This window comes from Dasypus novemcinctus, chromosome 9 (assembly GCF_030445035.2).
Source record: "Dasypus novemcinctus isolate mDasNov1 chromosome 9, mDasNov1.1.hap2, whole genome shotgun sequence".
In the NCBI taxonomy this organism is placed as follows: domain Eukaryota; kingdom Metazoa; phylum Chordata; class Mammalia; order Cingulata; family Dasypodidae; genus Dasypus; species Dasypus novemcinctus.
In genome coordinates, this window is record NC_080681.1 from 111,045,777 (window position 1) to 111,071,507 (window position 25,731).

A 25,731-nucleotide genomic window follows, 5' to 3' on the forward strand; every position below is an offset into this window, starting at 1 on the left:
TGTAAATTCCTACTGTCAGGGATCTAATAAAAATCAGACGACACTTTTTGGGTGGGCTCTCCAAACTATGTTTTTTTAAATTGCCCAATAATAACTGCAAAGTTGGCATAGAATCTTGGGGTCCGGGCAAAGCAGGAAAGGGCGGGAAAATGAAGCACTAAAGAAAGAAAGAGCGGGCGGAGGGAAAACCCAGAAGAAGCCCAACGGAAAGCAAGCCAATGAACGAGTCCGTGGCTGTGACGTGTAACCGAGCCGTCCGCATGCGCAAGCTCATGCTTCGTGATCTCGCGGGAAAGAACCGTTGCTGGTCGTGGCGTTGAGCCGAGATGGGAGGGGTGGAGGCGGGAGTGAAGTCTCGCGAGATAAGACGGTTGCCGTAGCGGAGCCTTTTGGCTGTGTGTGTCTGAGGATCCGCCGTCGGAGCCGCGGACGGCTTTCTGAGCCCGTTAGTTCCCGTGGCCGAAAACCTACGCCACAGTCATGTCCCGCTATCTGCGCCCCCCGAACACGTCTCTCTTCGTGAGGAACGTGGCCGACGACACCAGGTATGTACAGGGGTGGTACGTCAGGTACACGCGGGGAGGCCTTGGGCGCCCGGAGGGGACCCGAGCGGCGGCGGCGGCGCTAGGCCGGGGGAGGGGAAGGGGGGAAGATGGCGGTTCCCGCGCCAGCAGAGGCGCCCAACTAGGCCGCGCCGCCGGCCTCAGCCGCCGCGTGGGGGCGAGGGCGGTGTCCCTGGCCCTAGCCTGGCTGCGGCGGGAACAGAACGCGGGCCGCGTGGCGGGCTTTTCGGTTTGCCCTCTCCTGGCTTCCTTTCGGCGCATCCAGCCACCGCCACGGCCTGTCCGCGACCAAACATCCGCGCCCCGTGGCTTTGAAACTCACGTTCTTGGGGGTGCATGCCTTCTCGGCTCAAAGATTACTTCTTTCCGTTTTTAAAAAGAATAATTTTGCACTGAGATAACGGAATCAAGTGAGGGAACGTTGTTGAAGCATTTCCTTTGATGGGGGTGAGGGGAATGTTCGTGGTTTTTAATCTTTTTGGCGATGTTTGGAGAAGGAGAATGTTGAGATTTGGGAAATCAGATTTTCCCAGTTACATCCAAAGACGTATTCTCATTTACCTGAAATTCTGGGCACCGTTTGAGAAGGGGGACTTAGGAAACCTCTGTCATTGGGATGTCGGTACCTAAGTTAGATTAGTCCAGATCGTGCCTTAACTAGGCTTTGTTTCCACCAATTCCTTTAATTGCTTGGATTTGCCCTAAGAATTTTTAGAAGGAACCTTATAACAAGATGAGACTTCATATTTCATAAATAAATCTCCTTTTTTTAATAGGAAAGTATAGTATTTTGGTAATTAGGAAAGTTTTCCTTATTTATGTTTGTGATTTATTTTTCAATCCATAACCACCTACTATTAAGTATTTAACACCGTCCTTAAAATTTGGTGGTACAAAATAAATATTTTTCAGAGCACTAGAATGGATAGTAATACTGTAAAAGAAAAACTTTAGCCATAGAGACTTACATACAACCTAATGCTACTTTATCTTTTATGAAAACTGAATGCTATGGATAAAAACAATAGAGATCAGTTGTGATCAAGTTTCCCTTATATGTGTTGATTTCCTGATTACTGGACTTATTAATGCAAAGCAGTAACAGATTTTATTTTAAACTGCAAATTCTTGGATCCTAGCTTCCTATAACAAAAAGATGTATTGCCCATAAATTTTTGTATGTCTTTATAAATAGCCTCTTAATATTGAGATCTAGAAAGTTTGTTTCAGGTCACCAAAGGACATAGTTGGGACCTACGGGTCACACATTTCCACTTTATTAGACTACAGTCCCTTTCATTGACTGAGACGTTACAGAAAGATACCTCTATTTCTTACAAAGAACTTCTTTCATGGGGGTGAATATAAAAATTTGGGGTCTTTTTTTTTTTTTCCCCATGATGTTTTAGGTCTGAAGATTTACGTCGTGAATTTGGTCGTTATGGTCCTATAGTTGATGTGTATGTTCCACTTGATTTCTACACTCGCCGTCCAAGAGGATTTGCTTATGTTCAATATCCTTTCTTCAGATGGCTGATTAGTGAGGGGTGTTGAAGTTTGAAATTCAAGTTTGTGTAAAGAGGTAACATCTAAAAAGTAGTTTATTTTTTGTCTTCTAATGTCTTATGTCTTCAGAGTTTTGAAAATTCTGACTCTCACGTTGCTCTATATCTTAAAGTTAATCCAAAAATATTTAAATTCCCATTCATGCTGCTGAAAATCAATCATTATATTATGTGATTTAAATTTGAATACATTCCGGTTGCTACCAGCTTTAATGTAAATCAAATTAAACAGTAAAACATTCTTGTGCTTAGCAATATAAAGTTTGGTATTGTTAATTTGAATCACTTGATCAAAAACAAATTGTATAACAATGAGGTAAACTTCTTTAATATTGACCCCTAATTTGCTGTCCTCTGTTGTTGCCTCAGAGAATGTAAAGCTGTCTGTACAGTTATGGCGACCCCAAAGAGAAAGCATGAAAGAACCTTTAGAGTAGAGGTCAACACTTAAGGCAAGTAGACAAGCCAAAGACCTCTTAAGGATCAGGCTTGAAGAGAAGGGAGAGTTTGGGAAAAGAAAAAATAAAGAAAAGCTGGAAGAAGGACAAGCCTAATGGGAGACAAAGCCTCGCTTTATCTACAAAAGGGGGAAAAGGTTGTTTTTCAAAGTTAAAGATAAAGCCATCTGTCATTTTTGGCCAAGCATCTCATGACAAGTCCTTCTGACAAGCACTTAAAGAGTTAAAGGTCAAGATGAAGTTGAATGATGGCCAAGATTAAAGGAATCATACCTGATGTATCCTACAGAATAACTATTTTCCTTTTTTTCTTTTTCCTTTTTTTTTTTTTTTTTCTTTTTCTTTTTTAATGTTTTGTAAGCAGTTAACTTTCAAAATTATTCTGGTTTGGTCTAGTGACAAAACCTATAACTTGATTTGTATGGGCCTTTGATGTTGTGATTGTGGTCTTGTATAAATGCACACTCTCTTAGCTTGTCAAGTTAAATTGTACCAGGATGTAATATCGATAAGCTGAAATTCAGCATAATTCTGTTTTGGACCCAGCAGTCAGATGCTACAGAGTGGCAGGCAGTGCTCTTTTGCAGTAGCATGAGGTTTTGGGATCAGAAACAGACTCTAGAGCTGTGCTTAAATGGGAGACAGGTGCATGAACTTGGGGCAACTTAGAAACACTTCAGGTGGTCTTGTAGGGTCAGATCACTAGAAATATTGCCTGTTTATAGATAGATTTTGAAGTGGATGCTGGAAGCATACACAAACCCCTAACTTCTGGAGGTTGTTCTGCTGGCCCTGCTGTGCTTTAGCACATGTGATTGTTTGGTTCTTAATTGATGGCAGAAGGCCACCCATCAGAGAGATATCATCTTCTTTTGACAACAAAGATTTGAGCTGTGGACCTTAGGCTAGGAAAATCTTGAAATTGAGTAAGTCTCTTGAAAGTTCAAATGAGGAGTCCTAATGACATTCTGATCTTGTGGGAAAGGGCTGAATGCTACTCCTGCAAGGCCAGTGATGGACAGTTGTGGAAATTGGTTACAGAAAGAATAAAAATTATATCTGACTTGGTTAATAAAAGTAGCGGTATATTCTGGCTTACAGTGTTGACCTGATTTTACAAGTTTTGGGGGTGGCCTGGACACTAGATTCAATGGTAGTTTGACTCAAGAACATGTGATACTTGAGCCAGAAGAGGTGTTTGTCATCCAAAGGAGTTTAAAAGGAAAGTGATAGTTTTATATACACACAGAGTAAATCTTTTCATAGTCTTAAAAAGAAGTAACAGATTATCTCTTCGGTTTTTGGGAAGACCCTGAAGTACAGATTCCTCCATGACTGGCTTCAGAGTGATATTGGCTGTTCCTGTTGCCACTATCTCTTCTACCTAACCTGTTTCCCAATTAGCCTTCTTTTCCTATACCTTAGTTAACAGGTAAAGTAAAATCTTGTCATGGCCCTTCCAGCTCAGGATTGTTCTTGAGGGTAGCACCAGAGGATACTTTGCTCTCAATAATTTTTACAGCTCTCTTGAGTTAAATCTTTTTAAAATTGTTATATTCTGTCTCTTGGGGTAACCGGAAATAGTGTACGCATTAAGTGAACTTATCCCTTTATTTTAGAGCCCATTTTCATTAACCTTGAGGATCGTTCAGTTACAGTATTCAAAGTTCTAAATTTTCCCCATCGACCTTTGCCTTTTCGTGTTGAAAGCCCAATGATTTAGGACTTGGAAGTCTCTCCTTCCATTCAGCCTACACACAATAGCCTCTGGAAGAGAGCTGGAAATCTGCTGTGGTCCTTAATTCCTTTCAGAACAAAAACGAATTTTGAATGAGCTGGACCGTTTAGTCTCTGAAATTAAAAGAGCCCTTTATAGGTCTTTAAAAGATTGTGTCACTTTGGGAGTATTTTAATCAGCTCTCTAGACCCACCATTCTTACATCTTCTCAAATTTGACAGCTAGAAATGGGCAAGTTGGAAGAGTTGATTTTTAGAATAGAATGAAAATGCACACCTGAACTTAACCTAGATCTCCCAAGCTTTTACATCAAACACTGCCCTGAAGGTGTACTTTACTTCCATTTTAGGAAAAGAGTTAGGTTGGAACAGGATAACTGTAAAGTCAGAGGTTCTTAAAGTAGTATTGCTGGCATTGGCTGCCAGGGCTGGGGGGAGGAGACAAGGCAGCTTAACATCTCAGCTCTAAAATGGGTACCAACAGTTCCTGTTTCTGGCTAATAAATACTAAATTCTCAGGTTGGAAACCCACTTTGCAGGAAGCTATGTATTTGGCTATCATGGTTAGGGCTTTCTGGCCTAAGAGCCCTTAGAGTGGCTATTTCTTGGCAGTATGCTGTTACAGTCTGTATGGATGCAATATGCTTTTGATAGTGATTGTCTTGAATATTGCTTGACTTTGTCTTGATACCCACAAGTGACCAGCGTGTAGTCTTACCTGTGCGTTGCAAGAAACACAGATATGCAAAAAATCTTATTTTGCAAAAACAGCAAAATAAATTTGAGGTTAATGCTTTCATCTCTGGAAAGGTAAGATATATCCTGCTTGCTTACACAAGAACTATTGACATTTTATTTTCATTTGAAACATATTAACTGCTTTGGTTTTATTTTAAGAAATTTTTGTTTTGGCATCCAACATAGACCTGGCATTTGTTTTTGTTTTTTGTATGTGTTTTTTTTGTCTTGTTTTATAAAGTTAATTCTTAAAACTCAGTCAAGAAAAAAAATGTAAGATTACTTGGTGGTTCAGCTATAACGGATCTTACTTCAGTAAGTTAACTGTGAATTCACTAGAGTATTTTCAGAAACTTATGCCATAGTAAATCCACAGGTGCTTTAGAACTGTGTAACATTTATAGCTGAATCAACCAACTAGTTAGTAGAGTTTGGTTGGTTTTTCTAGCACAATATTGGGAGACTAGTAATTGTTCCAGATTACCAACTGAACACATTCATTATCAAAGTTTGCAAAACTTCCCAAGCCCCTTAACATTTAGTACATTTGAGGATGTTCGTGATGCTGAAGATGCATTACATAATTTGGACAGAAAATGGATTTGTGGACGTCAAATTGAAATCCAGTTTGCACAGGGGGATCGGAAGAGTAAGTACACTTATACCTAATATGTATAATGCATCGTTTCTAGACAGTATGTTGCTTCAGGATTTCTTGGACTTAATTATGCAACTTGTCTTTGTATATCTGTTCAAAACCCAGAAAAATAACTTTTTAAGAAGCTAGAATATTGTATTTTTCTTATGTATTATAGAAGTTTGGGGTAGATATTGGTTGAATGTGGAAGAGATCAGAATTCCTAAAATATGTATGAACTCTTCAGAAAGTTGACTTCAGAAAGTGAGATATGTATAATATAGTGGGGGTGGAATTGAAGGGGATAAAAAACTTGAAAAAAACTTAAGACCTTGAGCCATTTCTCTGGCTCATAAAAGGCTTCAAAATATAATGGGATAATTGTATGGGTGTGTGGCTGTGGAAACAATGTATGGGTTATGTTTGCTGTATACTAATGAGGTAGGATTACAAGCTTTGGAGTCAAATAGACATGGGTTTGAATACTGACTTCATTATGTTACCTTGAGCAAGATACTGTAAGATAGGGATTAAAACAGCTGCTGAACAGAAGCCAAACCCTTAGGGAGACACAGGTATCGATAATTGTCTAGTGCTTAGGTTGGGAATACAGATTCAAGTATCTGCTTCATAGAATTTAATGTGGTAACATAAGAATTGATAAATTCCAAGGCACGTGTGTGTAAGGCGTTCAATAAGTATTAGCTTTCTTCCAGTCTTTACTGTAGTCTCCCTGAATCATGTAACTATATATCCTGCACTTTGACACTACACATTGTTCATAGGCCACCAATAAGTGTTTTTTTTTAACTGAGGATTTAAATATTCATTTTTCAAATGTTTCTAAATATTTCTGTTCTATGTGTTTCATAGCACCAAATCAGATGAAAGCCAAGGAAGGGAGGAATGTATACAGTTCTTCACGCTATGATGATTATGATAGATACAGACGTTCTAGAAGCCGGAGTTACGAAAGGAGGAGATCGAGAAGTCGGTCTTTTGATTACAACTATAGAAGATCCTATAGTCCTAGAAAGTAAGTGTGAAGTTTAGCACAATGATCCATTAGAAAAGATTTATGTTAGCATTAAAAATTTTTAATGTTTTTGTATATTTTTAATTATCTTTGTGGATTGCTTCATTGAGACAAAAAATATTTTGGTGTTTTATTAAGTTTTATGGCTCACTTTTTTAGAAACTTTAATAGAAACTTTAAAATTTAGACTATAAATAGACATTTGTCACTGTTTGCTTTTTCTGATATACTTTTTAGCAGTAGACCGACTGGAAGACCACGGCGTAGCAGAAGCCATTCCGACAATGATAGGTAAATAACTTTGTTTTGAAAAAGACCTATATGTTTTTCAATTTCAGAGTGAAACTTTTGCTCTAAAAATAACAAATTTGATTAATATAGAATCTAATTTTTACTCTAATTGTATTTCTCCTCTGTTTTGAAAGATTCAAACACCGAAATCGATCTTTTTCAAGATCTAAATCCAATTCAAGATCACGGTCCAAGTCCCAGCCCAAGAAAGAAATGAAGGCTAAATCACGTTCTAGGTCTGCATCTCACACCAAAACTAGAGGCACCTCTAAAACAGATTCCAAAACACATTATAAGTCTGGCTCAAGATATGAAAAGGAATCAAGGAAAAAAGAACCACCTAGATCCAAATCTCAGTCAAGATCACAGTCTAGGTCTAGGTCAAAATCTAGATCAAGGTCTTGGACTAGTCCTAAGTCCAGTGGCCACTAATAGCTTAAACCATGATATTTTTAGGCATGTATCATTCATTTACTCATAGTTTGGTTGAATTAAATTATCAGGAATACAATGTTGCAATGATGCTTAAAACAACAACAACACTTGTTAGTTTTCCCTGTACCAGGCAATGGTTATAATTAAAATGATATGCTGTTGAGAAGCCACTCTTAAGAGTCCAGTTTGTTTAATGTTAATGGGCAGCTACCAATTTGTGGTGTCTCTGTATATTTTTGTAAAGATTCTCATTTTTTATGCTTGAAGTATTGGTGAAAAGATGTTGGTTGACCATAATTTGCAACATTGTTTTATTCAAGATAAACTTTCATATCCATATTTGGTAGAACTGTTAACCTAGAAATGTAGCTTGTTAATAAGATAGAATGATACAAAAGTGAAGTTGTAGCTACAGTACAACACTGACTGCTCAGACACATTTAGGTTCAGGGTGGACCTTTAATGTCTTATCAAAATGTCTAGGCCCATTATGATAGTTTATTTATAAAGCAGTGTGGAATAGTTCTTTTGTTAACCCCCACTGCCTTGGGGAATGATGCCAACTTGGTTAAGTAGCATTTTCAGGGAAATTGAGTTTTTGAGTGAAACATAGAGCCTTCACTGCTTTTTTTCTGGTTTCTCTGAAGATTTGAAACATAAAAACATCAGAAGAACTCACCTTAAATTTGAGCAGGTCTTTGATGACAAGTAATTTTAGAGGGAAAGAATGCTGTTCTCTGGTTATTCTAAATTTTAAGGAGCATTGTTGACCATGATACTGCTTTGTTTTCTTAATCCTGTTAGAAGCAAGTAAATTGTTTCAAAGTAGGTTTTGTTTATGTGTGCCTAGGGTAAAATAATTTTGATGCTTATAGCACTCAGTTGGTGTGTGCATTTGTATCAAAATCTGCCTATCTCTTAATGAGGAAGGCTTGTTTGTCACACCTCGTATATTTTATGTGAGGCAAGTTGAAAGATAACACTCCCATTACTAGGTGATTCTGTGGTGCCATGAAATATTACATAATTGGGGGAAAGGATTAGTCAATTTAAACAAAAGTCACGGGGGTTTTTTGTTTTGTTTTGTTTTGGAGTTTCTGATTATCAGTGTAAATTGATAACTAGTACATTATTGTACTTGTCAGTACCTGGCTAAAAATGAGGAAATGATATCTTTAATTGTTTATTATTTCTCTGAAAGATCGTTTTGGGGACAAAAAAAGTAATTTGACGATATGTCCAAACTCATTTCAGAATAAAAGCTAGCATCTTTAAAAATCTCAGATTGCTTGCTTGCAGGTATAAGTAAGAAATAACTGGGAAAACGATTCCTTTTAGAGGATTACTTTTTTCATTTTTTATTTTAGTATTCTAGACCTGCCTGTAAAGAACAAAAGATGGTTTTTAAATACTGTTTGTGGAATGTGTTTAAAGGATTGATTCTAGAACCTTTGTATATTTGATAGTATTTCTAACTTTCTTTACTGTTTTGCAGTTAATGTTCATGTTCTGCTATGCAATCATTTATATGCACGTTTCTTTAATTTTTTTAGATTTTCCTGGATGTATAGTTTAAACAACAAAAAGTCTATTTAAAACTGTAGCAGTAGTTTGCAGTTCTAGCAAAGAGGAAAGTTGTGGGGTTAAACTTTGTATTTTCTTTCTTATAGAAGCTTCTAAAAAGGTATTTTTATATGTTCTTTTTAACAAATATTGTGTACAACCTTTAAAACATCAATGTTTGGATCAAAAACAAGACCCAGCTTATTTTCTGCTTGCTGTAAATTAAGCAAACATGCTATAATAAAAACAAAATGAAGGAAATAACGATTAACTTGAATTATTATAGTTTTGGATATGATTCTAAAATAACAATGATTGAGAACAGTCCTTTGTAGATTTAGGAATATTGTTAATCAGTGTTGCACTAGGCACAATTAACTTTGACTTTGGAAAGGATAGAACTTGCCAGAAAGCTACATCTTTATTTACATAGTACTTTAAAAATCCTTATGTGATGTCAAAGTTGTTTCATGATTGCTCATGGAGCCTCTTAAATAACTTAGAGCTTATTTAGTAGTGTTAAGGTACCTATTAAAATGAAATTGGGGCAGCTGGTTTTTAAGTTTACGTTATTGGGATAGCCTAATGTTTCTGCTTTCCTGCTTTCCTAAACAAGATGCATTGGGCCTTATGTTTATGGCAGATTTAAAATACTTTTGCATTGAATGTTGGTGAGCAGTTAATATGAAGTGTTAATCATTTTCGGATAATGGTTTAGGTATTTTTTGTTTGGATTCAATCTACTTGAAAGAATGGCAATAATTATAGCTGATATGTATTGAGTATTTATGATGTGCCAGGAGTTTTTTTTTAAAACCTTCACATGATAACTCGTTTATCTTCACGAAACCCTACCAGAAAGATTTTTATTATCTCCATATTGCAGATAAGGAAGGTGAGGCACAAAGAGATAAAAGGTCACAATGTTGTAAATGGCAGAGCCATGATTTGAGCCCAGGTGCCTGATCCTTAGTGGAGTTTTTCTTTTTTTTTTTAATTTGGTTTTTGCTGTTTTGTTTTTGAGGAGAGAAAAAATAATAAACCTTCCCTAAGGAAGACCCTAAGTTTTGATGAGAAACTTACAGAGGGCAGTGTTAATCACATTAATCCTAAAAGTAGATCCAGAGGATAGCCCATTGAAAATTGTTCTTTGTGAAACCGAAGGATCTGGTGTTTTTATTTTTTACTTGCCTTGCTTATTTTTAATCTTAGTTTTCTTGAGAACATTATACCTAACAGCTTCCAGAGCACTATATTGTAAATGAACCCATGATAGTTAGGATCCTTTTGGTATTTGATGAGGATCCTTACACAGTTGTTTTAAAGTTAATTTTGAGTTATAAGTTGAGTTCCACAGATATTAATTACCTGTTGTATGTCTGGCACAGTGCTCAACATTAAATAGAGTAGATCATATCAGGACTCAAGTGAGGGCTGACACTTCACCTCTTTTTACTTAAGATCTCTGCATTTTTTTTTTGAAGCCAAGTAAGCAAGAAGAAAAATGACAGATAATGCTTCAGTGAGAAAGGAAAGGTGCTACATAGAGTATGAGCTGATAAGTTACAACCCAGGGAAAAGACCTGGGAACTATTGTACCATTCTCTTGAAAATTTGGCCCAGTAAGCTGCTACATCCAGTTCAACTAACAAAATCCTGTATACCACAGAGAAGAATAAAGAAAACCAAACTGACAAACATCCTTCTTTTATTTAAGACCAAACTGCAGCTGGAATACCCAGTACAGTTCTGCTTACTACACTTCAAGAAAGATCTGAGAAAGCGGAAAAAGAACCAAAGAAGGGCAGTTCAAGCGACCAAAGGGTGGGTGGAAGGTGCTGCAGTATGAATACTGTACGAATATTTTGACTCTGGTCTGAAAAGATAAAAGAATGTTATCGAAAACTACATGGAATAATTGAAGTCCCTTCAAGTTTGAAAGTAAGCATTTTAGGACAAATAAAAGGAAATTCAACTTTGTACTTGTGGAAACTAGTCCCTAAGTATGAATAGGTTTATATTGATTCTTGGGTAATAGGTCCATAATAAATTATTGAAAACTAGGATGTCTGAATATCAAGGAAGACAGCCATAGTCTCTTACAGTGCCTCTATTGGTCTGTCTCAAACTGAATTGGGTGGGAAAAGTTATGGTCCAATATAAACTATCTTTTGGTTGTCAGTTCCAGTTTTGCTATTATTGGCAAACCTTGCCTATGTTTATTCTGGTGCCAGTGTTCTCTGCTTAATTGTTTGCTTTGATGGCATCTGAGTTTATTTACTTGTACACCATATGCAGCTTACATCTTCCTCTTTCCCAGGTAAATTCCAAATATGATTCTTGATATCCAGCTAAGAAGGTTCATCTCTTCTCACCTCTTACCTAGTCAGTATATTCAGCAAACATTTACTGCACCCTTACTGTTGGGCAAAACATTTTACTGGATAATTGGGGAGAAAAAAAGATATAATTCATTTATTCAATAATAAAGTCCACTGAGAGCACAATCAATTGAATCATTATAGTATGGCCTCATTGTTTTGTTTGAGGTGTATTCATAACTATTTTACACCACTTCTAATGTAATTATAAAACCCAGTATATACTATCAAAGATAAGTAATTTTGTGGTTATCTGCCATTTTAAAGTATCCAGTATTTGTTTGCATCCCATTAATACAAATAATGAAAAATGATGTTTCAATTAATATGTAATAAACTGATTTCTTGTGCAGTGACTGTAATATACTAGAGTTATATTAAATTGTTAACTGCCTCAAACACATTAGGAAGTAATCCCAAAATAAGTATTCAACTTTGCATTAGATATAAAGGAGACTCTTTGGGTGCTAAAATTATTAGATTATTTTGAGGCAGACAGAGCTGTTACCCAACTGATTTAGTATGTTCTGTAATTGAGAAAATGTTCACCAAATTATACTATTCAGTGATTTACATGTACATTTTATAGGGGACATGTTCTGTGTATAGTGAATAAATAACTTTTATAGTATCACAAAAATGTTTTGGATTCCTTAGTTCCTTATTAGGGTATGAAATTTGTTTGCCTATACATTTGATACCATCACTCAACATTTGATTTTGTCATATTTTTGCCACATATTTATTTGAAAGCCTTTTTCTCCAAAAATAGAATTTAACCCATTAATTTATAAAAATACAGAAAACATAAAATACCCATAACTTAGGGATGTGAAAAATTGGAGGTATTTCTCATTTGTTAAAAAAAACTTTTCAAACCTGCTCAAGATCACACAAGTAAGTGGCACTTAATCTATTACTTAAATGCACCTAGATGGCAGTGCCTACTTTTTTCATTTGGTTTGTCATAAATCAGGTGAGGAAATTTTTTATAGCTTTCTTTTCATGGAGACAATAAAATTGGTATACTGGAATGAGTTCACTTTGAATATGACTAGATTTAATTACAAAAAGTATTATTTTTAACACCTTTACAAAATCCATCAGTATTAAGGCTGTTTATATTTAGGTGGTGTGTTTTTTTTTTAACTCTTTGTAGTTCATACATGTTTGAATATTTTGCCTTTTATCTCCCTTCCCCATTTCCTTTTGAATTGGGATTTCAAAGGGTCAAAGGAAAGAGTAAATTGGGTATTTAGTTGAAGGTATTGTTGAAAAAAATGGTTGAATACAAAGTTTTTGTCTTAATAGACTTGAGGTTTTTTTTTACTGGAAAATATTACCATTAATGTAATTATACTTGATAAGTTCTCTAAAAGATGACAGATCAGAAAAGGCCTGTATAGTTTTGGCAACTGTGGAATTAGAAAAAATTGCTTTAAGGTGTCTCCTGTAGTTGTTTCCATTTGTATTAAATGTTGTCAATATTACGCACTCAACATGCCAAGTCAAATGCTAATTAAGCACTTTTAAAATATTCCTCAAAACATTCTAGGAAATGGAAACTATTCCATTTTACAGATCTGAAAATTGCCATGTATAAAGTGCCTACCATGTGATGGGCTTTTTGCAGTAGTTTCATTCCTCACAACTTTACACATTGATAACTTTTCTGGATGAAAAAAAACGCCAGAGGCTAAGTGTAACCCCAAATCACTCGCTGTTATGGCTCAGACACTTTGCAGCATAGCTTTTCAAGTTGCTAGAGACTTTTCATTGTATTGTGTTTTGACCATGTTACTGTTTACAAAATCCTTAGATTGTATTTGAAATAGGGAGGCTGTGGCTTGAGACAGACCTGCAGGTCCTGGACGTCCTAGACCTGCAAAGCTTTTGGTAGTCCAGGGGGTAAACTGATACCATTCTAGACAGTGATGACTTGATAAACATGGTGCTACTTGCCATGGAAAAGCATTGGAGTGGTTTCCTCTGCCCTTTCATTCAAAGGTGTTGGTTATACTTATTGTTTTATGTGTATCCATGAAACTGTTTTACCACCCATGTATTAAAGAGTGGGCTTTTTTCATTTGGAATAAAAAGTGAGGCATGTAAATTCACTTCCTTGAGAATTGACAGTTTGTAGAGAAGTAAAAGGCCTTTGTGTTGAGTTTTTTGCAGATTACATCTCAATGATGGAGAGTGAAATAAACTTTTTTTTCTAGGTTTAGCTTTGCCTCAAATTTTTGGCTGGGTTAAGGTTTTAGAAATGTGTTCATTTCCTCCCTCTGGTTTCACCAAATTTGCCTCTGGAAATGCAAAACAGTAGACAGCATTTGTAGAACTTACTCAAAATCCTTCAGTTTTATCTTTGCTTGCTTTTGGGAAGAAGAAAACTCAAGATTCTACCCTACACACTGCCAACCAAAAGATTCGACAAACTGAAACTGAAGGAATCACACTACCTGACTATAGCAAACCTACATGATTGGTTTTCTGTGCCTTCTATTTTTTTCTCAGTACATGAACTTAGAAATTGTCACCATACTAAATGTAGGCTAACCATACCTATATAGCACCATTCTAGGGAAATGTCAGTTATGACCATATAATTTATTCAGAAATGAAAATTTTTAAGTTACTCAGAAGTCTTGCAACTAACTCCATTGTGAGCACTCATTTACCAGCTTGATTTGAAATTACCTTTCCCCTAGTTCGCATGAAAATAGCAAACTTGCCTTGGGTTTCCTAACAAAGAACTCAGGATTACCTAGTTTAAGCTACCCCATCATTTTGAACTATCAATTTTTGTAGAACAGGTTTGAGGCCTTAGGAGACCTTTCCTCCAAAGGTCCCCTTTAAACAAGTTGTGTAAATTACAATTTTATATAGCAAGCATTTAAATACACAATTTCCAATTTGTTTCTCCTGTAAACCTGTTATCTTAAAATGTAGACTGCTTTTTACTCAACCTGAGTGTTCCACAGCCTTTTTCTTACTGTCTAGGGCTGAGCAGTAGGGGAAGGAGGTGGGTCCCTAGTAGTTGCTTTGATTGTATTGTATATTAAGCAGCCATAAGAATTTGAAACAACACAGCCATGGGGAAATTTTTTTTAATTTCATGCTTCAGATTCTTACATGTACAGTAAGTACTACATAAGCTTATCTTTAGACCAATATTAGACTTGGGGCAAAGTTACATGTGAAATTATTTGAAGAAATACAACCTACCATTCTGCTTGTAAATATTGATGAGCTGCAAAGTTAGAAAACAGAACACTGCTCTCGCTTTTTAACTTTACTATTGGGTTAACTCTTGACATTTACCCTTAAGGTAGTTCAAACATCAAGATACACAGGAATTTACATGTTTTGTGTAAGTGGTCCCTGGCTGCACTTATTGACAAGAAAATACACAGCCACCGTACAATGAACTAGTATTATGGGTTACAAAAATTGGTCAAAGTCAAAATGGATCTTTAAAGTTGGACGGAACCTTTAAGTATTCATCTTTGGACTTAAGGAAAAAAATAGTCCTGGTACTGCATTTCGCATCTCTTAAAAATAGGAAGTGTTTTAGCAGCTTAAATCTTTTCAATTACAATATAAAACTTCTTACACTAGGATTTATTTTGAAAAATAGTTTACAACCAAAGCAATTATACAGACACTGGCACTTTAAAGGACAAACTTTAAAAACAAATTCATCTGAACCTTTAAAATTAGGCTATAGTATTAAAAAGTCCATGGTCTTACATTCAGCAAATTCATACTAAAATACTCTATTTTTGTAGGATAAAGGCCAACAAAACTTTACATATGCTACAAGTTTATTACATGTATTTACATGGCCCTTCCCTACATACAAAAAACTTTCACATTATACAATTCTCCACTCAAAGCCCACCTCTGCAGGGCTGATTTTTGAGGCCAGATGACTGTCAATAGCTTGTGCAGTGCTAGAATACAGAGAATGTATTTTAAAAGCTAATCAGTGACTGCCAAATACTGTTCGTATTTTTTTTAAATGGCTTTGGAACACGTGTTGGCAGACACCTAACCACTGTATGTAAGAACAGGGCCACTGGGGTATACTGTTCCTCATTGTACTAAGTTCCTAGTGCCCTTTCCACATTCACCACTGTACAACTTACTAAAATGAAACTTCATTAAGGAAAATTCACATTTTCTTTTGGCAGTGCATCAAGTCATTGGCGTATTAGTTGTTCAGGTTTTATAGGACACTAAACTTGCCTATGTCTTAGCTAGATATTTGTAAGATCTGACTCACCAGCTTTCAACAAGTAAATCTACTGATCCATGAACAATCATTTTAAATTTCCCCCAACAAGCATTAGAAAAAGATTGCTGTGATTCCCCAAATCTAAACTTGTTTCACTTGAGTTCTTCGATTAAAAAGTTAAGTACAATCAGTAATTTAGTTGTTGCATTATTACTAACAACACATAAGCAAGATGAAGCTTAATATTTTCTACATTAGCAGTTTAGCACACATTAATTCCCTAATGAACGTTTCAGACCAACTGACTAGTCTTAAATGTGACACCTAAATTTAAACATTAGTACTTTATTTTATACCTGTACTTTAAGTAAGGTTTTAAGTTGAAATGTCATCATTTCCTTATCAGAAGGATTAAGGGAAACAGGAACCCAATGGCTTGGAGGCTTAGGAAGAACACTTGGTGATGGTGGCTCACTAAATTTGGCTCCAGCATAGTTCTGACTAGTTTGGGACTTAAAAAGTAAACTGGGACTTGATAAGCTAGAGTTCCAATTTTGATTATTAGGAAAATGTACTTTGTTCTTCCCCCCATTTTGCATGGCCTGCCATGCAGCTGCTGATGGGTTATAACCATGACCTCTTTCTTTTTTCTTATGAACAATCTTCATCTGGGAATTCTGATCCTTGGTCTTCTGTCTATTAAGCTGTTGTTGGTTCTTACTAATGTTTCTAGACTGGGGAACTGGAATGTTGTACCTCTCTCCACCACCCATCTTCACGTTCTTTGTCACCTGCAAATGAATGGAAAATAAAATACTGAGTAAAATTCCACTTTTAAAAGTTCAGTTAAAAAAAAAAAAGCTTCTACAGCTCCACAACCTTAATTCCAGAAGTTTTGGAGAAGATTCATGAATGAGTTAATAGCTGCTTTAACTCAAAAAGTAAAGCAAGTTATTCACACTTTGTTATATGTACAGCCTTTAAAAACTCCCTTAAGAAAAGTGAGTTTATCCACAAATCTAATAATCCTCAATTTGTGATTCTGTACCTTTCAGTCTGCTTTTCAGATTGCAGGATTTCCACTACCTGTCCTCTTCCTTGCTGCCAAGCCCAGGTTAATAGGTGTTGCTTTCTGACAGATCCTTTCCTTTGTCTGAATACAGAAGTTTTCATGGGCTGATCTGCCGAGTTCAGCCTAGGAGCTGAGGTCAACATCTGAGTCTCCTCAGCACACAAGTTTGAGAGAAGTCACAGCTGGAAAAGTAAAGATTAATTCAAGATAATAGGAAAAAGTGACCATTTTTATTTATAACAGAAATAACTGAGGATTTCGTCATCAAAAATGTTGTAAAAGTTGCGAAGTGTTAGGCTTTACAGTCTACCAAAAAACTGGCTCACCAGAACTCTCCAGTCTTTCAACACACCACATAACCGTTTTTACACAAAACCTTTCCCAACATGTCTACATCAGGCAGTGTTTCCTTTGGTTATGAACACTCTCGACTCCTCCCCATTTCAAAAACAAGTTTTCACAAGTCAAACAACCTAAGTCTTTCATCTTCAACTAACGTAAAAATGCTTCCTACGGGAAACAGTTAACATTCCAGGTTTCACTGTCTTTTCATCTGGTAGTCCAAGAAACCAAGTTACCAAACAAATACTAAGTCCCTTTCTTTTCAAAAGGGTAAACCGGTCTTCCAGACATTTTTATATCCCTAAATAAGTGTTCCCGGACTTCGCGTCATTCAAAACCAGAACCCGGGAAACTCGGGTCTTTCGACCCGTTTGGCTTCCGGGCGGCTCCACCTTTTTCCAGGCCCGGCCCAAGGACCTAGTGGTCCTTCTCGGCCGCCCGCGCCCCCGCCCCGGATTCCCGATCGTGCCTCTGCTCGCCTCCTTCCCCCAACAATGGGGAGCGCGGACACCAACATGGCCGCGCCCGCGGCGCCACCACCACTCACCGACTTCAAGCTCGGAAATGCCACAGCGGCGGAACCTACTCGACTGTGAAGCCTCCCTCCCCTTCAAGGAGAGACGAGGCACGGAACGAACGAAGCCCGAGAGCACCGACGACCTAGCTGCTCACCACTCCAGCGTCTGCACACGCAACTACCCCCTTGTGCCTCTACGGACAAAATGGAGGTTGCGCGAATGCAGGAGCCGGGTGGGAGGCACCGTGGCCAATCAAGACACGAGGGCGAGGGGCCCGGGCCAATGAGGAGTGGGCCACCGCCTGTTGCTGGGGCAGGACGGGGAGGAGGGAGGGGAGGTGGTTGTTCCCGAAGGTTTGAAATCTTTCCTTAGAGGAGCATGTCGGGAATAACTGCTTCAGGCCCAAGCGGCTACCCCTTTTCTCCTTTCCGCAGGCTGCGCGGCTGCCCCTATTTGCGTCCCCGGCTGCAGTCGCGAGCCCCTGCGGCGCCCTCCTGAGGCCACTCCGCTGGCGCGCGGAAGCCCGGCGCAGCCCAAGGGCCTCGCTGTGCACGCGCTGCGTGCTCGCGCTCGGGAGGGCGCGTCAGCCGTGAGCCCCCGCAGCTGCTTCAGCCTTGGCGCTCCTCGCCGGCACCGCGGTCTTGAGAATTCAGCCCGGTGCGTTTTCATTTCCCCCTGTGGGGAATTACTGAAGGGTAGACATTTGGTTCTCGAGTTAAGGTCACTGAGCCGTGTAACCTATTTTTTATTTATGGAAGTCTCAAAAAAAAGTTGCTTTCCGTGGCCAAGCCCCTGCTTCTGACATTCATTTTCTACTCCGTTCTAGGAGCTTCTTTGCCAATCCCAAAGCGCGCGGTTCCCAACTCGTCCCTCAGTTATTCAGGTTACCTCCAATGTGAAGGAGTTTCTGACACATTTACATGCCACTTCCTCCTTTGGGTCCTCTAGTCCTTAACTTGTCCTAGAGCTAAACTTTTTATCACACCGTATGTAATTACGTACTTGTGACTTTGTCCACGCGTGCTCCCCCCCACACACGTACACCTTCAAGGCGCAAAGTTTTATTTGAGCACAGTGCCTCGCACACTAAATTCACAATAAAAGCTTGTTGGGAGAACGTGGTCTCCCTGTTTTCCCCTTTTGTTCCATTTGTAAGTGAAAAAGAGGAGAAAGGATATGTTACCATTCAGCTGAATATAACAGCAAGGTGCAGGGAAAAGGAAAAGACAACTGTTTTGGAGGAAAATGTATAAACAACCCGAAAAGAGTGTTTTAAAAGAGAACACTAATTTCTATTTATATGAATAATTCTGGGGTAAATGGTGCATAATCATTCTCTTTACACTCCCAGTTCATGTATGTATAAACTTTTTCATTAGGTGATTTTATATATACTGACCTTTTATAAATTCCCCATAATTCGGTTTTTAATCTTCAGTTTCCTGCTACCATCACCTCTTATCCCCCAACCCAACACAAAACCGGTGTTCTAGCCATGGGTCTTAAGACTTACTGCATCTTAAAAGAGGAGTTTGTTAATCAAATGAGTTTGGTAAAGAGTTATTTTTGAGCAGGGGGACTTTCTGGCAGTAATCATATTGTAGTCAAATAAGAAGTACATGGTAAATCAACTGCTAGCTCACTGAAAAGTGTAATCTAAATTTCTCAAAAATTCAAGAAGCTTATTTATATATCCAGCCAGGTAATAGCAATGCTGTGTTTAATGGGTTTAAGACTGACTTCAGAAAGTGCTCTTACAATATATTTTTTAAATATAATAACATGTAAAATGGACAGTCTGATATCAGTCTGTCTCCTTTTTTTTTTCCATCATCAAAATGTCTTTCAAACCTATCCCCTCTACACTCACACCCCTCACTCCTTTCTTTCTACCCCTCCAAGAAGCTGATAGTGTTACTTCCTTAAAAATAATTTCAAGGATTGGATGTGGCTCAAGCGGTTGAGCCCCTGCTTCCCACATGGGAGGTACTGGGTTCGGTGCCCAGTGCCCAGTGCCTCCTAAATACAAAACAAAGCAAAACAAAAAAAACAACAAGCAAACAAACGAAAAAAAAACAACTCAGGGAAGCTGATGTGTCTCAGTGGTTGAATGCTGGCTTCCCACATATGAAGTCCCGGGTTCAATCTTTCGCCCCAGTACCTTTAAAAAAAAAGAGAAAGAAAGAAAGAAATAATAATTCAGTGGCTCCAAAAGTTCTGTATTCCAGAATAAAGTCCAAACTCCAAACATTTAGGAAATTATTCAAAACCATCGCCATCTGGAATTAGTCTTTCACTTCTCCTATCAACCTCTGAAACTTATCTGTATAACCAGACACATAATATATTGGATACTCACTCTGCCCCTGGCCCTGTTCTAAGTGGTTTTGCTCACATAATTTCATTTAATCCTCACAAAATCCTTGTGGAATAGGAGTTTTTATTTTTTGTTTTGTTTGCTTATTTTAAGGTACTGGGGTCAGAAATTGAACCCAGGACCTCATATGTGGAAGCCCAGAGTTCAACCACTGAGGCACACCTGTTCCCCTGAGCTGTTTTTTTCATTTGTTTTGCTTATTGTTTGTGTGTTTTGTTTTGTTTTACTTTAGGAGGCACTGGGAACCCGCAGGAGCCACATCCACTCCCCAGTAGGTACTATTTTGATCTCTGCTATGCAGATGAAGAATCTGAGGCTCAGTGAAAAGCTGAATGCCACACACCAAGACTCCAGAGCCCATTCTTCACGTTCCCTGCAGCATTTCTGTCCTCCCCAGTGCCTCAAAGGTGCTTTTTCCAGACCAGACTGACTGATTGTCCCTGGGCTGCCAGGGCTGCTTGGGCAGCGTGAAGGCTCCGCCCTGCCGTCTGGTGGAACCAGGTTCTTTGCCAGAAGGACAGAGTCAGGCTGCCCTGGAGAGCACTGTTAAAGTCCTCACGGAGTCCTAGACTGTGAGCACCAGCTAAATAGAGCTCCAGCCTCATCACTCATTAGTATTTCCCAAGTGCCCACCACAGCAGCAGAACTGGAGAGCGGGAGTTAAAGTAAAATCCTCTTCAGAACATCTGGCACAGCCTCTGCTTGTTCCATGCTGGTGCTTAAAGTTAGTTCCACTAACACAATCCAATTAATGGTTCTCAGTTCAGATAGGAAAATGTTGATGCAAACAAGCAGCTCTCAGGATGCCGATCAGCACCAACCCCGAGAGACAAATGCATAATAAATACATGGGTGCTTAATATAAAACATTTATTTTTAATAGTTATCTGGTGCCTACTTTGTACCAGGCACTTTGCCAAGCCCTGGGGACACAGTGGTAAATGAGGCTCCATCAAGGCCCTGAAGGAACTAAAAAACTGTTCCCTTTATTAGTTATCACAGAAGGAAGCTGATGTCTGGGGAGATTCTTTTACTCAGTTCCACTTAGAGTCAAGGACAGTCAATACCAAGTGTAGACGTAATAATCCCAACATCCACCACTAGGGAGGTGCGAGTTACAGACCTTGTACCCGGACCCTGCGGAATGGAGGAGGCAGAGCAGATTCCCACGCTTGCTGAAATCTTTACACAGGAGAATCTGTTTTAAATTAAGCCATCAGTGGGAGCCAAGATCACTGAAACCTTCTAAGGAAATATTACCTACCCAGTCTAGAAATAGAAGGGGGGGGGGGTGGCCAAAAGAAGGTATTTCTGAAAGCCCGAGTCTTGGAGGATGGCGGGTTATATGCTGATGCTTACTGTACTTTAGATCCCGTGAGTACCTGGGCTGTTGGGGCAATCGCCCAGGTTTACCAAGCCCTTGGAACAAGACTTTAGGCAGGCCAGACCGGCTTTCAGGCTGGGTCATCTCCCCACAGTGCGTATATTCCGAAACAAGAGCTGGTTTGGCTCTTTTTCTGCCTCAAGCTCAGCTACAAGTGCAAAGGGTATTGACTTGGAATGCTGCAGGGCTGTCAGCTAACGGCTTATCTGAGTTAGATGAAGTAAGTACTCGGAACCTGCCAAAAGTGAAAGTGGAACACCTGCCTGGTGTTTTGATGTGCCCTCAGACTCTGATCTTGTTGCCAAACTGATATCAAAACACACACCGTGAATTTGTTTCCTGGGGAAGCATCTGCCATGGTTCCAACTTGTACACACATTCCTGAGCCATTGCACATCTGTGCTCAGGCATTATAGCCATTTTGGCCTAATTACTAAGTGGGGTACAGGAAGTCGATGCTAAACTCCCACATCTCCTGTGCCTCTGACCCACAGGTTCTTAACTTTCTCTGGGTGCTTTGAACAATTCTGATGTCTGGACCTACATTGCAGACCTACTAAATCAGAATCTTTGGGGATGGGAGCTTGGGTATTTGGCATGTTTTTAAAACTTCTCGTTTGAATCCAATATTTCACTCTGATTGGGAACTACTGTTCTAAGTTTTTCTAATAGGGATTCCCTGGCATGGGTCTGTATCTATGAAGAAGGCCCTCTTTGTCCTCTGAAATCCTAACAGGTAGTGATCACACACACACACTAGATCCTGAACGCCAACGGTTTTTTTTTTAAAGATTTATTTATTTATTTCTCTCCTCTTCTCTCCCCATCCCTCCTCCCCAGTTGTCTGCTCTCTGTGTCTGTTTGCTGTGTGTTCTTTGTCTTCTTCTGTTGTTGTCAGCAGCACGGGAATCTGTGTTTCTTTTTGTTGCATCATCTCGGTGTGTCAGCTCTCCACGTGTGTGTCGCCATTCCTGGGCAGGCTGAACCCTCCTTTGTGCTGGGCGGCTCTCCTTATGGAGCGCACTCCCTGCGCGTGGGGCTCCCCTGCACGGGGATACCCCTGTGTGTCACAGCACTCCCTGCACACATCAGCACCGTGCATGGGCCAGCTCCACACAGGTCAAGGAGGCCCGGGGTTTGAACCACGAACCTTCCATGTGGTAGGCAGATGCCCTAACCACTGGGCCAAGTCCACTTCCTCCAATGGTTTTTTAGATTAGCTTTTTTTTTTTTTTTTTAGGTTCTGGGGCTGGGGATTGAACCTGGGACTTGCATGTGGTATGCCAGTATTCAACCACTTGAGCTACACTGGTTCCTAGATTAGCTTTTAAAAGTGTTTATCAGGGGAAGCGGATGTGGCTTATGCGATTGGGCTCCCATCTATCATATAGGGGGTCCAGGGTTCAATTCCCTAGGGCCTCCTGGTGAAAGCATGCTGGCCCTCACAGAGAGCTGGCCCGCAAGGAGAGCTGGCGTGGCAAGATGATGCAACAAAAAGAAACATAAAGAAGAGACAACTAGAGATGCAGCAGACCAGGGAGGTGAGGTGGTACAAGAGACTGAGCATCTCTCTCCCACTCTAGAAAGTGCCAGGATCAGTTCCCGGTGCTGCCTAAATAGAAGACAAGCAGCCACAGAAGAACACACAGCAAATGGACACAGAAAGCAGACAGTGAGTGCAAAACAATGGGGGTGGGGGGGATAAATAAATATTTTTTTAAAAATGTGTTTATCAATCAGGTGGAATCCTAGTTTCTGCTATTGCGCTCCTTACTAGTCTATTGATCCAGCTGTCCATTTCTTGGTCTGCTCCCCATTCATCAGGCCAGAAGCTGAGCAAACAGAGAGATGGGCAGCAACCTTGAAAAGTCTGACCAGGGAAGTGGATATGGATCAAGCTGTTGGGCACATGGGAGGTCCCCAGTTTGGTTCCCAGTGCCTCCTAAAAAAAAAAAGAAGAAGAGAAGAAGAGCACACAACAAACAGACACAGAGAACAGACAGCAAATGCAAACAATGAGGGGGAGGGAAATAAATAAAAATAAATCTAAAAAAAAAAAAAAACTGGCCAAAACAAGCTCAGACAACCAAGGACTGCTAATAGAAAAATCCAAGATACCCAATACTCACCCAATACTCACTGGGAAAAAAAAGAAAAAGGGGAAAGCGGATGTGACTCAAGGGATTGGGCTCCCATCTAGCATATAAGAGGTCCAGGGTTTGATTCCCAGGGCCTCCTGGTGAAGGTGAGCTGGCCCGTGTGGCAAGCTGACCTGTGTGGAGAGTTGGCCCATGCTGAGTGCTGGCCCCCGCAGGAGTGCTGGCCCCTGCAGGAGTGCTGGCACAGCAAGATGACCCAACAAAAAGAGACACGGCAGACCAGGGAGCTGAGGTGGCACAAGAGATTGAGCCACCTCTTTCCCACTCCAGAAGAGACAAGGAGACACAGAAGAACACACAGCAAATGAACATAGAGAGCAGACAAGGGGAGGGGGAGAGAAATAAATAAATAAATCTTAAAAAAAAAGGACCATGAGAGCCATCTACTTAAGTGTAAGATCATGACAATACCTGGCATGAAGTAAAGACATACAATCCCCATCTCAGAAATAATGGGAGGCTCTAAAGAGAATCAAATATGATATGAAACCACTCACGCTCCCACAATGTTTGCATAGCTTGACAATCTCTGAATTCATGTAGATAGTTTTGCTTTATCACTTTCTGCTTTGTATTGTAATAGTACCTAGCATTTTTAATATATTCTGAGTCTACACTATCAAAGTGCTTTCCCATTCATTATTTCATTCAATCCTTATACACCACATTATCAACATTCTACAGATAAAGACACTGAGGTTCAGAGACACTTAGTCAAGTCTGGAACAAAGATCTTGTATTTTAAACAATTTTCATTGAAGTCTTGTCTGGTTACATACATAATATATATTAATTGTACGAAAGGCAGATAAAAAGTAAGCTAAACTTAAAATTACTCATCTCACTTCCTAGAGACAACAATTGTTAACATTTTGACATATGTCCTTCCAGTCTTTTTCCTATACTGAGTGGCAGTATGGAGTAGTGATAGGGACACAGACTCAGAAATCTGCCCATGTTCAAATCTGAGCTCTGCAGGTTATTAGCATATGATCTTTAACCTCTCTGTGCTTCAGTTTCATCACGTAAAACGGGGAAAATTCCTCACTCATGCAGTTAATATAAGGATTAAATATATGTACAGGTTTGAAGTACTTAGGACAGTGAGTGTCTGTCACACAGAAAGCCTTCAATTACTGAGGTTTTCTTCTTTTTATAAAAATGGTCATAAGTGGTATATATTCTTCTGTTACCTGACTTTTTTCACTTTTTTTAAACATAATATATTGTTAACATGTTTCCAAGTCATATATATATAGTTACATCATTGTATTTTATTTTTAGAGCTGTCTGTCTTTAATTTTACTATCCCCCATTGTTTCCAATATTTTGCTCTTATATGCTGAGTTGAATATCCACAGACAAATCTTCACATATACCCTTATTTCCTTTAAGTAAATTCCTAGAGGGAAACAGATGCGGCTCAAGCTGTTGGGCTCCCGTCTACCATACAGTAGGTCCAGGGTTCGATACCCAGGGCCTCCCGGTGAAGGCAAGCTGGCCCACACAGAGCACTGCCCCGCGAGGGAGTGCCAGCCGACATGGACAGCTGGCGCAACAACAGAGACAGAGGAGAGACAATAAGAAGACGTTGCATAACAGGGAGCTGAAGTGGCACAAGAAAATGATCGCCTCTCTCCGCCTCGGGAAGGTCCCTGGATCAGTTCCTGGAGCTGTCTAATGAGAATACAAGCAGACACAGAAAGAACACTCGGCGAATGGACACAGAGAGCAGACAACAGGAGGATGGGGGGGGGCAAGAACTAAATAAATAAATCTTTAAAAAAAAGTTCCTAGAAGATGGAATTACTAGGTGACAGGATAAATATATAAGCAATATTTTGGTACATATTACCAAATACCTTCTAGAAAGTTTGTAGCCATTTACACCCCCACCATCCGGGTATAAGTCAAATTCCAGGCTTTGAGCTTTGGGGATACGATTCTCCCTCCTTGTTATTTATGGCCGCTTACCTCACATCAGATCTGTAAGAGGAGTTGATGGATTACAGAGAAGGGAAATAGTTGAAAGAATGTTAAAAGGTTTTTTAAAGATGACGTTACATATGACCCTTTTAAAAATATGGGACAGCTCGGGAAGCGGCTGTGGCCCAATCAGTTGGGCTGCCGTCAACCATATGGGAGGTCCTGGGTTCGAGTTCCAGGGCCTCCCTGTGAAGGCAGGCTTGCCTGGGCACTGCGGAGAACTGCTGGCCAGGGGTGCCCCGGAGTGCC

The 25,731-nt window shown here is 39.4% G+C and overlaps 1 protein-coding gene and 1 non-coding gene across 6 annotated transcripts; one reads left to right on the forward strand and one right to left on the reverse strand.

Moving 5' to 3' along the window:
• The first annotated feature begins 331 nt into the window (after positions 1–331).
• Positions 332–13,631, forward strand: SRSF10 (serine and arginine rich splicing factor 10). Of its 5 annotated transcripts, none has more exons than XM_058304125.2 (6): positions 332–545; positions 1,973–2,077; positions 5,607–5,710; positions 6,572–6,734; positions 6,972–7,025; positions 10,741–13,631. In XM_058304125.2, exons 1-6 carry the CDS (start codon positions 481–483, stop codon positions 10,799–10,801), a joined length of 552 nt encoding a protein of 183 aa, XP_058160108.1. In that variant the 5' UTR covers positions 332–480; the 3' UTR covers positions 10,802–13,631. The 5 variants fall into 5 exon arrangements, with proteins under 5 accessions (XP_058160108.1, XP_058160106.1, XP_058160107.1 ...); XM_058304123.2 differs by having other exon boundaries at positions 350–545; positions 7,160–13,631; XM_058304124.2 differs by having other exon boundaries at positions 366–545; positions 6,975–7,025; positions 7,160–13,631.
• Positions 13,632–14,498: 867 nt separating this feature from the next.
• On the reverse strand, positions 14,499–18,134 carry LOC101444156 (uncharacterized). The gene is made up of 3 exons (XR_009187288.2): positions 17,606–18,134; positions 16,693–16,898; positions 14,499–16,435 (listed from the first exon to the last, which is right to left on the reverse strand). It is a non-coding gene; the product is annotated as an uncharacterized protein (transcript).
• Positions 18,135–25,731: the final 7,597 nt, after the last annotated feature.

What these genes read in the sequence shown, in the direction of transcription:
- SRSF10 (XM_058304123.2), top strand. Translation starts at nt 481, where the DNA reads ATGTCCCGCTATCTGCGCCCCCCGAACACGTCTCTCTTCGTGAGGAAC. An exon ending in AGAGGATTTGCTTATGTTCA is followed by an intron (nt 2,078 to 5,606) that starts ATATCCTTTCTT and finishes AACATTTAGTAC; the next exon opens with ATTTGAGGATGTTCGTGATG. An exon ending in AGCCATTCCGACAATGATAG is followed by an intron (nt 7,026 to 7,159) that starts GTAAATAACTTT and finishes CTGTTTTGAAAG; the next exon opens with ATTCAAACACCGAAATCGAT.